Source organism: Lonchura striata, chromosome 14 (assembly GCF_050655825.1).
Source record: "Lonchura striata isolate lonStrDom1 chromosome 14, ASM5065582v1, whole genome shotgun sequence".
Taxonomy (NCBI): domain Eukaryota; kingdom Metazoa; phylum Chordata; class Aves; order Passeriformes; family Estrildidae; genus Lonchura; species Lonchura striata.
This window is the reverse complement of record NC_140716.1, coordinates 11,463,118-11,478,363: the sequence shown is the minus strand read 5'-3', so window position 1 is coordinate 11,478,363 and position 15,246 is coordinate 11,463,118. Positions and strand designations below refer to the sequence as shown.

Here is a 15,246-nt window from a genome sequence, read left to right as displayed (position 1 = left end):
ACCGGGACAGGGTCAGGGACATGGGCAGGGACACCGGGACAGGGACACCGGGACAGGGGCAGGGACACCGGGACAGGGACACCGGGACAGGGTCAGGGACATAGGCAGGGAGACCGGGACAGAGACACTGGGACAGGGTCAGGGACATGGGCAGGGACACTGGGACAGGGTCAGGGACATGGGCAGGGACACCGGGACAGGGACACCGGGACAGAGACACCGGGACAGGGTCAGGGACACCGGGACAGGGACACCGGGACAGAGACACCGGGACAGGGTCAGGGACATGGACAGGGACACCGGGACAGGGTCAGGGACACCGGGACAGGGACACCGGGACAGGGACAGGGACATGGACAGGGACACCGGGACAGGGACACCGGGACAGGGACACGGGCAGAGTCCAGGTCAGGAGTCCCCAGCGAGGGTAAATGGACACTGGGGTTGAAGGTGGCCGTGGAAACGAGCTTCAGGAATGGCACTGCCCTCCAGCCCTGTCACCCTAAGCCAGCTGTCAGTGTGCACCACAAACTGCCCCTACTGAGCAGATCCCAGCTCAGATAAGCTGGGCTGGGCATATACACTGATTTTTACTTCAACACCTACACCACTGCAGCCCTTAGACCACAGAAACCCCAGTCTTCTGAGTGCGAGATGTGCAAAGACATAATCAATACATGTAAAACTGTTCAGCAACCATTTTCCCAGCCCTACATGAAACCCAGAGCCAACATTCTGCAGCCTCCTCAACACCCAGGCCATTCCCAGAGCAGCTGCCCAAGCTTTTGCTCCTCTGTACCAAGGTCAGTGCCTGTCCCCACCAGTCACCCAACCTACTGTGATCTAATGGAATCCAAACCCACAAGGATGAAAGGCAGCCACACAGATGGCAGCACAACAGGTTTTACCAATTCACACTTTTTTTTAGGATGCTAAGATTTTTCTCTATTTTAAAATCTGGCTGTGAAACCACAACTGTTGCTGTTAATTAGTGGTAAATAATGCACCAAGTCAGTGACATTTATCAGGAAAGGTGCAAAACCCAAATTCACATGAATATACACACAGTAAAGAAAATACATAAATACATGAGTTGAGATGTGCAAGAGGTTTTTAACAGAAGTAGTTAGGACATTTTTACACCACTATTTATAGGTACAATAGTTTTACACAACTATTTAATAAAAAATAAATGCTTCCAGCCATAACAAATATAATTTCCTGCTGTGCTTGCTATACAGCTAACTTCAACATCACTTGGGGCAGAAATTAAACAGAATACAGGAGCCAGATTAGGACATATCACACATGAACATTTCCCCATTTTTCTGACCCCAAAGACCAGGCAGATTTAGCAGTCAACAACGACACTTACTGCTCTCAGATCAAACACTCTCCACCTCAGTGTTTCAGGAAAAACAAGGACTCAAAATGTGGAAGCTGACATACAAGTCAGATTTTACCTTCTGGCCAGCACATCTTACATTATTAATGCCATACCTGACACACAATTGGCTGAATTTTGTAAACTTCATCTATTTGATTTAACCAAAAACTCCCTGAGTTCCGAGCGGACTGATAGCTGTAACTCCCACTCCTCTCCAAAATGAAGAGCCGAGAGACACCGATGCAGCGTTTACCCTGGGCTGTTTTATTTACAATATGTACAGTTCCTACAGAAAACGATTTCTCACAGAGGATATCAAACAGCAACCCCCCAGCGTGGCTCCGATGTGGGCGCTGCCGCCTGCAGCCAGCGCAGCGCCCGCGGCCGGGCGGTGCAGCTCTGGAGGCTGGCACGGGGACGCTGGCACGGGGAGGCTGGCACGGCTGGCACGGGGACGCTGGCACGGGGACGCTGGCACGGGGACGCCGGCACGGGGAGGCTGGCAGGGCTCCGGGGGCAGCAGCTGAGGTAGATCCGGGATGCGGGAGGCACTCGCTCTGCTCGTCCTGCGGGAGGCCACGGCCGGGTGGCTCTGCCGGGTCAGGTCGCCGCGGCCGGGGCGGGTGAAGGGGCTGGGGCTGGCTGTCACTCTCTAGTCAGCAGCTACCACTGGTGTGATCTGCTCAGATTTCACAGAATGCTTTGGACTCCTTTAGGATAAAAGGCACTATAAATCTACAGGAACCACGCTCTATTTTCTTAGGGAGAATTCGGATGGGCTGTTAACAACATTTTGCTCTGATGCTGTGTACCATGAAATTCATCCTTATTGCTTAACACTTATATTACCATTACCTTAATTTAATGCATTCACTGTCTATTATCCAGATAATTCCAAAATCTAAATAAAGAAATGGAAAGCATGGCAATTTTGAAGACTCTTATAAGTTTTTTTTTTAATGAACAAACATACTGCACCTGAGAAACCCTCCTGCCCTCCTCTTCATAGGTGTTTCCACATTTCAGTAACAAGTTACTTGTGCTCCAAAACTTTTTTTTTTTTTTTTTCAGAAAATCCTTCAGTAATTGAAAACTGCATATGGAATGCATCAAAGTATGGACATCACCAAACTAGTGATGTCTGAAGCACATAAAATCCAATCATCTAAAACCCAAAAGGCACCCAAAATCTACTGTTAGTGGCTTTTTCTTCTGAAATAGGAAGGATTGTGTTTCTTGAGATAGTCCCTAAAAGCTGCCACCAAAATCTACTGTTAGTGGCTTTTTCTTCTGAAATAGGAAGGATTGTGTTTCTTGAGATAGTCCCTAAAAGCTGCCACCATCCCATAAATGAATATGAAAACTTAGTGACATTCAGATACAAGCTCAATTTTATATCAGTCTAAACAACACTAAATATAATTAGGGCTTACTACTGCTGACCAGAGCCTCTGACTCACAGAAACAGTTTGGAAACAAATCCTGACATTTACTGAAAGCCTGTAGAGACAATCCAAGTACCAGTTAAAACTCGCTGGGATGGTGCAACTCTCCCCAGCCTGATGGAAATGCAAAGCAAAGGAAAGCTTTCTCCACTTAAGGCATGCCAGTTAAGCACTTCCCTCTATGCTAACCTACACACACAGACAGCAAAACAAAAGTAAACAACTAGTTTGCCTTGACTGGAAATAAGAGACAGTTAAAAGCACTGCAAGATACAAACTAAAAAGAGAATCAAACATTCCTAGAACTTGCACCTTCTGTTTTGGTTATGAATACAGGAAACACATTACAGAGGGAATCTATCACTCTATGAAGACACCTTACCTTTAGAGACTCCAGATTTCACTTTACACCATTTATAATATTAGACTTGAGAACCTGGACCACAAAATTTTGTACAGGCAGGCAGAGTCCAGTCTATCACAAAGACTCTAGTACAAGCTTTACAAACAAACTAATAAAATAATTTTTCCATTTGTCTTTTTTGTACATGGCTCCTTTCCTGGAAAATCTTTTATTTGTTAAGCTCAAATGTGACTAGTTAGAACATAAAAAAACCAAACCCCACAAAAACCTCCAAACCCCAAAACTATTAAACAGAAACTCCCACAAAGTTTCCCCAAAACAATGAATGAGGATTATACAATTGTCAACACTTAAGGAAAAAGAAAACCACACCTTTAGCAAAATCTCATGAATGAAAACATTTCCCAAAACTCTATTTCCAAGGAGAGGAGAAATCTTCTTCAATGTCCATGTCATCACTCATCGAAAAAAATTTTATAGAAAATTTTATTCAACATACAACATTTTCCAGCAAAAAAAGGCAATATACAGGAAGAGGAGTTGTACACTGCGGCTACAGAAACAAAATAAAATACTGGAAAAAAATGTAAAATTAAGTGTGAATTGCTGATTCTATCTTTACTGCACTCAAAACTAGACACGCGGCTGGCATTAGCTCCAAAGAAAAGGAAGCAGTCTGGGGACTGAAATAAAACTACACACAATGAATATCAACATCAGTGAAATTCACTTGCAGACTCACCCAATAAAATTAACCTCCAAGTGTTAAATTGTACATGTTCATTCATTAAATATACAATTGCTTTTTTCGGTTTTTTTTTTCTTCTTTTTTTCATTTTTTTTCCTCCTTTTTTATACAAAGTCAACAGCTTACTAAACACTAGTGAGCATGCCCTCTGTGCTAAAAGGCTAGTTCTTGTGTTTTCCCCATCTCTTCCCATGGTAACTAAATTAATGATATTTATAATCTTTTCACTTGCTTTTGCCAACTTTTGAGTGTCATTCTATTTGCCAGAAGATGGCATAATCAATCGCAACGGTATTCCTCAATGGTTGGAAATTTCACATAAAGACCCAAATATCTGTTTTTAGGACTCGGGGCATCCACTTGGTAAAACAGGATGCAAAGTATTGACTAAATTAAATGAAAACTAGTTTATTAAAAAAGATTCTATGAAGCTGGAGGAGACAAAAATCCCGAATAAGTGCCAACAATGTACACAATAAAGTAGAGATTGCTATTTATTGATGATGTGAGTTTTTCTTTTGCATTTACAAATGCACAAAAATGTCATTTAAAGTATAACTGAAGGAAATAAATCTGATGTGAGTCTAAACATAAGACTTACTAGCTGCAGTGATGTGAACACCACACGGGAAGGGCAGCCAGTCAGCTTATGCCATCTATAAACGTACTACAGACAAATAATTTTGCCAATGTCAACTGTTCTACTAAACTCTTCCCTCATTATGCTGACAATTGCCTTGCATTACGTTTACCATAAAATAACTCTCATTGGCATCCAAGCTTTTATAAAAACACCTTCATTTTTGCTCAAAAAGGGCAGTCAATAGATACAGAGAAGCCAAACTGAACAGCCTCAACAAAATAAAATTAACATCAGCAGCAAATCCTCTTGCTGAAGACTTCAGATATAGTGCACGTGTACCAAAGTTCTACAGTTGTTAAAAAGGTGCACACACACACTTATTTTTGTCCCTTGCCTTGACAATCTGGTTAAGTAAGTCAGTTATGGATTTTAATAGCTTTTTCAAGGTAAGTGTAGCGACTTCTCTTTGGGGCTTTATTGAAATGGTCAAGCCCTAGCCATGGCCTTGGATGAGACATGTTGCCTAGAAAAGAAAAGAGAAAAAAACATAATGAAGTTTTAAGACTAAATTGGGAAAATGTTTCCATTACACAAACTAGTCCTGTGTGCCTGCCCACAGAGTGCTGGGAACCACAGGGAGAGCAGAGGAGTGCAGAGCAGCCCCACAGCCAGAGGGGCAAGGTTTTCCTTCCAACAGCACATTCATTCCCCAGCTCCTTCTGCAGCAGGCACCTGCTTTTTCTCTTCTTCAGTCACCTCCAGGACTTTACAGCAGTGAAGGGTGTGTTAAAGCAAGATAATCACTGTTATGGCCAGAGGCACATCACAGTACCAGCTTTCACCAAAGTGCTGAGCCTGTTTCAAACAGGGGGGATGTGCCATTGAAATATGACAACCAACAGTATTTGCCATAATCCCTGCTATTCCTATCACCTGGTTTAACTGGGAATACCTCTTTAATTCATGTAAAAAGCAAGTAATGCTAATTAAGAATTCATGAAACTGACCCTCCTCTTTATTTTCTAAGAAAAAACCCTAGTCACTTAGATTGCAAAGAAAATATACAGATTTTTTTCATTTGTTCAACCCAATATTATTTATTCTACTGCTAGATTTAATGAAAAACACAGTCCACATACTTTTTGCAAATGGGAGAAATTCTCCTTTAAGACGTTCTCAATGCAGAGCATCCAATGCTCTTTGAAGTGAAATGATAAAGGCAGAAACTAAAGAGGCCCCCAGCAAGGGAAGTACATTCTATATTCAAAGCCATCAGCTGCAACCACTAAAGCATAAAACACATGACCTTGTTGGTTGCCTGCATCTGCATTTTGTGATAAATTTTCTTCAAACAAAATGATTAATTTTTTTTTTTTCCTTGTGTGACACAGTGGTCAATATCAAATTAAAAGAGAACTGCCAATCTTAGTGGGAGAATTTGAATGATTCCAAAGAAAAAAATAGATCCTACATGGTTGGTGCCAGCACAGTCACAGCTAGAGTTAGTGTACCTTGGCAACAGCAGAGGGACACTACTGACATCAGCTATGCCAATCAAACAGGACAATGCCCCAGCTTTGGTTCCATCAGTGTAGTGTGTGTTAAAATTTGGCATTTGTAGACATTAATTCCATCAAAGTATATTCTATCACAGGGGTGAATTCAATGAACAATCAAATTAAAACATTTTGCTGTCACAGGCCTTACAATTCCTACAAACAGTTGAAGTTCTCCCTCTTCCACATTCTGACATTTCTGTGCCTTTGACCTGGTCGGTTTTTCAAGCTGTTTTGGCACCACTGGCTCTGCCTTGCTCACCAAACCCAGCAGTTCATTCCAGACTGTTGCCCCCCCTCCCTGACCCAAGAGGGATGACTCCCAGAATAAAATCAGGACTCTGCCTGCTCTGAGCACACTGGGTAGAGTTTATCTGTCTGTGGAGAAATGTCCAGCTCCAAGCTGACCACCCAGAGACCCTTCACAAGTGATGCACAGAGAGGTCCTGCAGTGCCACACTCCTGGGCTCTGGGGTGACTTGTGCAGCTGCAGGCACCCACAGCTCTGGCAAGCCACGAGCCTGCCTGTGCTACACACACAGCAAAAGGACTGCTAGGCTCCTGCAAGTGCTCTCAAATAACACAGGTCTAACTCTGCAGGTTTTGAAATAAATGGACAGTTACAGGATTTCTTTACAGCTGTTACATCAATCCAGAGCACAGCTGGGAAAAACTGGAGAAAGCTTGACCCTAGCTAAACCTACAAATGAAAATCAGAATTCCTAATTGTCAGAAAAAGAGAACTGCAGCAAATCTGTGCAACTCAGAGAGGAACACAGCTAAGCTGGGAGAAGAAACCCCAATGAATTCAAGGGTTTCAATGGATCCCTGACTGTGGATCCAAAGGTGCCATTCCCAAACAAAACTCTCCAAAGAGGAAAAGGAGGGATTTGGATTTAGAAGCACTGGTGCAGTTTGCCCAGAGGAGCTGTAGCTGTCCCACCCCTGGAAGTGTCCAAGGCCAGGTCTGATGGGGCCCTGAGAGACTGGTTTGGTGTGTGGCATCCATGGCAGCAGGGTGGAATTGGATGGTCTTTAAGGCACCTCCCAGCCCAACCCATTCTATGGCTATGAAAACACTCCTGGGGTGGAACTCCTGAAGGATTAACCTGGTTTCTCCAACACATAAATGTCTAAGAAAATAGAGGTTTAAATGTCAGTCAAGTAAACAAGATGGCAGCCCATCCAGAGACAAATTCAGAATGGAGCTTTATTTGCTCCTTGGTGAATCATTTCTTAGGGGAAAAAAAATATAAACAACATCTAACTGACATGTTTAAGATTCTTGTTAGAATCTTCAGATTCCTTGAAGATATCAAGAATAAACAAGAATTATTTTTCCATAAGAATCAAATATGCAAGGGGGTAGATGGACAATAAAGACAACATGTAACTGATGCTGTAAAGTGTGTTATACTGACACTGCACCCATTTGGTCATTCACATACAATCTTTTAACTCAAAAGGAAAGATTATTTATCTAAATGCCTATAAAATACATATTCTTGGACTAACACGTTCATGTAACACTGCCGAGTGTGCACACTGATGTATATAAATACTTGCTTGGTCACTACATCTAAGGTAAGTCACACAAAAAGAACAAACTCTTTCTGCATCCTGAGTTAAGGATGAACACATCATAACAACTGGCAGAGCAACTTCAGCAGGCCAAAAGAAAAGTGAGGTTGTCTAGTAACTTACCAGGTTGGGACTCAAAATCTTTCAAGTTCACTTCATACTCATCTTCGTTGAGATACTGGTGTCGGCCCATCATTACAATGGCAAATTTAAACTATACAAAGAAAAAAAAACCCTCAAAAACCAAGTGGTAGGATATGACATTAAAATTAAGTCTTCAAGCCTAGTTCACAGTCTAACTTGCAGCTGGTTATAAGTAGAAAACTTGTAACTTCAACTTATAACTTTCACCTTCAGGATTAGAATTGGAAAGGCCAATCCTAGTTAAAACCTCATCAACAACCTGGATAACAGGACAAAATAAATGCACAGAAAATCATGAACTCAGATCCTGGAATACTGCGTCCAGGTTCAAGCCCTCCAGGGAAAAAGACAGGGCAACAAACTGCAGCAAGTGCAGTAACAGTCCAGTGAGACCTGGTGAGGACTGGCAGGGAACCTGGCATTCAGGAACCTCTGGGAAATGGATTCTGTTTAGCCCAGAGAAGAAAAGGCTGACAGGAAGTTTTCCACCATCTGAAGGATGGGCACAGGAACAGGCTCTTCTCAAAAAGCTGCACAGAGGTGACCTCCACAAGTTGCAAAATGAAACATTCTGATTATGTGCAAGGAAAGCAAAGCTTTCCCAGTGATAGTGGAAATATTCTAAAACACAGTGTCCAGAACAGGGCACAATTCCCACCCTTGGGAGTTTACAAATTGCAACTAAAAAGCCCTGCACAACCTGACTGAGTCACGTTCTGCTCTGAATAGAATGTGATGTGGGGGTGGCTCCTAAAGGTCCCACACCAGCTACACTTTTCTGGGTTACTGTAATGTTTTCCAGAATATCTCTCTTGATGTAGTACAGAAATACTGATTCTACCCATCCCAACTAATTAGTCCTAGGAAAAGCATTATTTTAGTCAAGCAGCTGTTCTATCACACAAAATTCACACTTATCCCAGGTCTGGGGTGTTCCAACCTACAACAATAAACTCATTTAGAGTTTACAGCCAGCAATAAAATCTCTCTCAATCTGATATTACCTTTTCAAATTCTTTTTCTTGTATGTCCAGCATTGTCTGAATCCGCTTCATAACCTCTCTGAAGTGTTCACCCTAATAATTACAACAAGATTTTAATGTCAAAAAATCTAGGGAAAAAAAGGGAAGCTGTTAGTATTTCCTGCTTTAAGCTTCGTTGAAATAGATTGCCTCAATGTCTGTTATTTACAAAATTACACAAGTGTCAACATCATTCTCTACAATATGAAACAACAGCAGGCAATTTGCTCTACCTTCAGGAACTTTAAGTCTTACTGATTTATCATTATTCAAACTGCCCCATAAATTGGCCAGGCACTGCCACTGATGTGTCCAAGTCAGGTTAAAGTTAAGTAGCAAAATTAGAAAATAGGAATTTATAAAAAAACCCCCATATTCTTGCTAAGCTTGTTGCTACTTTTTGTACTGTGTTTCTGCATGCTATGTAAAGTGCCCAAAAAAGTGACAGATAATGTCAACTTAAAGAAGAATAATACATATTAACTGCCACGTCAAGGAAATGCAGAACAAATGGTTTCCACCAAAAAAGTTTTACTCTTTCATCAAAAAAATGGAAATTAGTAAAATTATAATTTTAGAGTTTTAGAGGTAGAGAGACACGGACATATTTCTCATTCCAAAATTTTTAAAGTAGGTAGTTTTCATACAAAGTAACATACATGAACCAGAAAAAGCTTAGAAGGAAATGGCTAACTGCTTCCAGAAATACATTTTGATATTAAGAGAATCAGGGTGACATTCAGCTAGAACAGCACCACAGGAAAAGCTTGAGAATTTAAATTAAGCTTTCAAAATTAGCTTTTGTTCTTGTACCAACTTTCAGCCCTAGAAGATAAAGCACATCAAGTTACAGAAAGGATGAGATGCAAAGTCATCTCAAAGTGATGGAGAAAGCAACCCCATTTTCCATAATCCTGTCTCAGTGAGAACAGGGCCACTTTGGCCAACCATGGCAGGGCCACTTTGGCCAACAACTCTGCACTGCAGTTACTCAAGTGCTGCTGGAATTAGGGTTCTGGTTTGTTGGGGGATTCTGCAAGGGGCAGGGGATGACAGCTGCTGCCAAGTGACAGCTTTTTAGGTGTTGCACAGGCTCGCTGAAACACTGAACAACCTGGATATGCAACAGGAACTGAGCTGGGAAATTTAACCACAAAAAGGCACAGACGGGGCAGAACCTTTGATACATGAGCTGTATTTTCCTACACACTTCTTACATTAATGCATTTCTTCAACAGTACTTAAAGGAAACATCATCAGTATAATCCCACAGGGAGAAAAAGGGAGGCATACTGTACCTGGTGTATCCTCAGCAAGAATGGAATTCCAAATGTCCCAAAAACCTCTTTGTGGAAATGTGCCACTGTGATTAGCATCTCATTCTCTTTATCTATATCTACCTGGTCCAGAGGAATTTCCTAGATCCAGACAGAGACTCCAATCAGCTAAACTTCCACAAAAATAAACTAAAGTTTTGAAGTTATTTTTCTAGTTATTAAGAAACTGAAAGCATTATTGATGTATTGCTACTGATTTAAAACAATTCTATTCAAAAACAATTAAAAGAGCCGTGTTGTTTGACAGAGTCTTTTACCAGAGTCCCTCATCCCTGGCATGACAGCACTTCAGCTTCCCCTACTCAGGAAATATTCTCCTGGCTTCCCTGAAAGGCTTTTTGACAAGAAATCTTCTATCAGTGCAGAACTAGCTGACAGTAACACAGTCTCTTGCCAGCTCCTCATTACACTTTATACTGGAAACTTTTTTTTCATTTCTGATCTTTGAGGCAAGTTAGCAGATCTAAATGATGAGATGTTTAGGAAAAAAAAATCACGTGTTAAATATCAAATTTGCTTCAAGAACCTCAAGTGTAACAGAAAAGGAAACAAAACCTTCTAGAATATTAGAGTACAAAAGTGATTCTAAGCATAAACATTTCTATCATGAACTCTCAAACAAACCTTGGCATTCTGGCAAGACATTAAATGTCCTTTGGACAGGCTCTTGAAAAGTCTTCATGCATTGTTATAAAAACATATGTAAAAATCAAATAATGAAACCATTGTAGGGAAGCAGATAGAACAAAGGAGTATCTTTTAAAAAGCATTCTCTTTAAAAATGCATAAATATCATCATGTAGTCTTGATACAAACATCACAGCATTTGAAGATCAGCACCCAGAAAAATAAAATTACCAGTTGAAAGAGTTTTCTCTCTCCAAGTCAGGTTTCAAAGCTTCTCAAAGACAAGCACAACTTACCTCTATTCGAAACGTTCGACTTGTTGCAGGTGACAAACACTCTAACAGCTCATCCTCCTGATGGACACCGATTATTTTGTAACTTACAATTTCTAGCAGCCTTAAAGATAAACAGGAAAAGCATTTTTAAGAAGGGAATAAAAAAAAATTCAATGCAACATTTCTTTCTCAAATCTTGAGAGATTAGTGTAGAATGTAAATGGATGCTGCTATTGTATTTATAAAATTTTAAATTCAAACTTTAGTAAAAATTAAGCAGTAAAGCCATAAGAGGTTAAATTATTTCTGGCTCATGGCAAAAAGCCAAGATGTGCCATTACAAAATATAGGTTTCTAGTGGAGATTATCTTATATATCCTCTTTAAATAACCTCACTTTTAACCCCTGTAACTCCTGAGAAGTGAATAGCATGAAATGCTTGGATTTGAAAGAATAACTCATGACTAACAAGTGCAATTGATGAAACTCAAGGATGTAACTTTATTAAACACATAAAAATGTAATAACTGTGTAAAAATTGTATTTATAGCTAAGAAGAACCCTTAACAGTGGCAATCTGGAAGCTTTTAACACAATATCACATTTCATCTATTAATAATGGTTTCTACAGTATTTTAAATTCTACAGATGCTTTGCTGCATAAAATCTACATGATCACATAGAAGAAAACATTGTCTTCAAGCTTTACCTTAATTTCCCTGAACCTTTTTCAGAGAGTTCTACAACTTTTTTACATTCTTCTAACAGGTCCCGCACACACCCATGCTTATCTGGATATACTGTTATTTCCTGTGGAATTTGAAACACAAAAATCATTAGAAAATCTGAAAAAGTAAACAACCACTAAAGCACAGAACAACTGAATTGTTCCTCTTAATCACTCATCTTGAAAAGACAACTTAAATCAACATCTATGTAATCTTCAAAATTTTTGTTTAAAGATCTGATTTTTTTTACATTTTTTTGTGCTCTTTGGGTTTTTTTTTTGCTGTTGTTTTGTTAGATCTTTTTTACATCATGTACAACTTTGTTCTATTTCTGTGTTACTCAGGGGTAGATCCATAACCACAGCCATACCAGCTCTGACACAGAAATAACAGCAAGTGTGTAATGGCTTCACTCACCTCTTCCCTAAACTGGCTATTTAGCCATATGCATTTAAAACTTCTTCTGTTTTCAAAATCAGTTATCTTCATTTTGAGCTTAAGAAAGAAAAGAAAAACACTTTAGGCATACTTTGAATAGGGCAGAATTATTTTTGTAACTCACCCCAGTGAAAAGAAAAGACTCTTACCTGTTGATAGTAGAGTTTTTTTGGTTGCCTAGGCTTGAAGAACTGCAGAAGATCTCTTAGAGTACCTTCATAATTATGTCTAAGAGGATTACCAGGGCCATCCCTATAACTACAAAAGGAAAGAAAACATGTTCTTAAAATCCATCTCTTCAAAATTCATTACTGCTCAGTAAATTGAAGCACCAAAAACATTTTTATTACTGGCTTCAAGTTTCACATAATTGTTATGACAGCCTAAGCAGCACAGCACACAGAACTTTAGTGATATTTAAACACAGCTGGGCTGCGGGAACAGAAAACCATTCAGGGTGTGTGTTAACTCTGCTGGATGTTTACAAGCTCACTGATGTCAGTGCTGCAGGCTGGCAGACCTACATTCCTCTGGAATTACTGGCATAGCAGCACATGCTTTAGATTGTGAAAGGTTAATTTGTGGAGCCATATGACACAGCAAATTCCACAATGACCACAGCACTGGAAACTACAAACAGCTACTCAAATTCTCACTGATGATGAAGGGAGATAGCCTCAGGTAACTACAGAGCATCTACACTCCATGAATACAGAGAGCTGTAAGTTTTGTGTGTACATTATTCCTGAAGCACAAACACTACTTTCTGCTCTAGTTTTATACAGATTCAAACCTAGTTTTACACAAACATGTGCAAAACCACCACTTTAACCAGAAATATCCCTTTGAGCATCTGAGAACTTGTTAGATTGTAGTCATCTTCATAAAACCTCATTTGCAGACTTTGAGGGAGGAGGGGAGAATTCAGTGAAGTACCTCCTGCATTTAAACTTTAAATCAGCAAGAATATTGCTTTTATGTGCACTTGTTTCTGCTCTCCTCCAGTCTAGAAATCTGCATTCACTGAAACAGCACTTGCATTAGCTTAGCAATTTATCCCACAGCATCAGGCTTTGAAGTAATTAATGATTTTTAAAATGACATTTACCAGAACTCTTCTAAAACATGCAATTCTTTGAGGCTCTAGAGACAGACATTGCAAGACTTCAACTGTCAAAGCAACCTGCTGTGCTTGCCAGAAAGGTAACACCTTACTGGTAGAGAATTAGTTAATGACCTGGAAAAGGCTAATTTTTGAGGAACAGCTTAGACACAGAATACTAAGGAATTTGTCTTACCCTTGGGACTTGAAAAATTGTAATAGCATTGGATCCGTGTTAAGTCTCTGAGCAACTGTCTTTGCAACCTGAAAATAAATATTTGGTAAGTTCTGAATTGTTTCACACAGTTATGACATTGCTCTACAATCATACAGTCATTCATTCCATGACAGGAACATTATGCTACTGGAATTCTGAAAGAACCCACTATGCCTACCTCCCCAAGGCTAAATAAACTAGCATTGTTAGCTTCTGAACACTTGACACAAAATAAGATATTCTAAGGAAAAAAAAAGAGGAAACTGTTTTATTATAGTATGTTACTGTTGTCAAAATGCCACTAAAGCCACAGAAATTGCTCCCTTCTTATTTGCTTGTTTTTGTTGGGTTGCTTTTTGCTGTTGTTTTGTGGTGGTTTTTTTTGGGGGGGGGGCTTTTTTTTGTTTTGTTTTGTTTATTTTCTTTTTTTTTTTTTAAGTTATAGTATAAGGGAAATAGTAAGACTTACTTTGAAGATTCCCACTCCTTTAATACACTCCAAGTTAGTTAGCTTGGTGAGTAATAACACTACATTATTCCCATGAGTACACTTTACATCACTGCCTCACAAAAGGCAGGGGCATTCTGGTTTTGCCTTACCAAAAAACCTCAAACCATACAAACCTTACACTTCAAGTGAAAAAAAAGTAAGAGGGAGCAATTGGCCTAAAATCAAATGATGTATAGTATAGCAAAACTCATCCCTGACTTTTCCTATGTATGCAGATGCTCAAAGTTTCTGCCTTTGGGGACAGAAAATAAAACTATGTGGTTTTAAGTAATTTTTTTTTGACATTGACAAAATCAATTGCAGGAGAACTGCAGGGAGTCAAATCTACTCAGTCTCAACAGATCAGACCAACTTTATTTCAGTTTTTTTTCTTATGTTTCCATGTCCAGTTTTCCTCATCTAAACACCCCAAGACATCTTCAACACACCAGGTCTGATCTGTTAGTGTCACTGTGTATTAAACATCACAGTGTAAAGAAAGCAATACAGCTCGGTCTACAAAATAAATATTGTTGTTGATATTACAGGCACAAAATAGGTAATCACTAGATTCCCAAGGTGTTTTCCTTTTAATGGCCAAATCAGTTAAGCAAGTTTTACATGCGACTTTGAAAGCAAATGCATAATTTAATGAGAATATAATTTCCCTGACAGAACAGAATGGTCTACCATTCTGAAAGAATCCAATTATCAAATAACTCATTATTAATAAAACTGTGGGGTTTATAGTATTTTTTTCTCAAAAGTCTTAGTGGCTTCCTTAAATTTTTCATTGAAAACGAAATGTACACGATGCAAAAAATGCATATGGACAGTGTAAGAACTTTTAGAAAAGTATGTATAATGCATTTGTGAACTAGTGCAAAAGTTACTCTCCAAAAAATGAAACAAAAGAGAAACAGGACACATGCCTGAAAGTAATTCATCCTATTGGATAAAGTAACAACAAAGCCTGGGTCATTGGGGATGGTTTTATCACAGAAAATGACATCCACACGGTGATAGAGGTCTCGGAAGTATTCCTTAGCTGTCGGGAGCTCACTGTTATCATTTTCTGGGTCATCCCTACAAAAGCAAACAAATGATGACACCATTATACATCACATTGTTACACAGGCAGTTGGGGCTTTAAAAACATGTTCTACAGTAAGTCAGCAACAGTGGAGAGATACAGAGATGAA

The 15,246-nt window shown here is 39.7% G+C and overlaps 1 protein-coding gene across 2 annotated transcripts in view; it reads right to left on the bottom strand.

Annotated features, from left to right (window-relative positions):
- Window positions 1-3,664: 3,664 nt before the first annotated feature.
- The window catches only part of USP7 (ubiquitin specific peptidase 7), a 69,991-nt gene continuing 58,409 nt past the window's right edge, over window positions 3,665-15,246 (bottom strand). For both annotated transcript variants that reach the window (XM_021539933.4, XM_021539934.4), the window contains 10 exons: window positions 14,977-15,130; window positions 13,534-13,601; window positions 12,385-12,493; window positions 12,215-12,292; window positions 11,779-11,879; window positions 11,091-11,190; window positions 10,129-10,248; window positions 8,813-8,884; window positions 7,788-7,878; window positions 3,665-5,050 (listed from right to left, as the gene is read on the bottom strand). In XM_021539933.4, coding sequence (XP_021395608.1) covers window positions 4,944-5,050; window positions 7,788-7,878; window positions 8,813-8,884; window positions 10,129-10,248; window positions 11,091-11,190; window positions 11,779-11,879; window positions 12,215-12,292; window positions 12,385-12,493; window positions 13,534-13,601; window positions 14,977-15,130 — 1,000 coding nt within the window. In that variant the 3' untranslated portion in view covers window positions 3,665-4,943. The remainder of the gene's footprint in view (window positions 5,051-7,787; window positions 7,879-8,812; window positions 8,885-10,128; window positions 10,249-11,090; window positions 11,191-11,778; window positions 11,880-12,214; window positions 12,293-12,384; window positions 12,494-13,533; window positions 13,602-14,976; window positions 15,131-15,246) is intronic.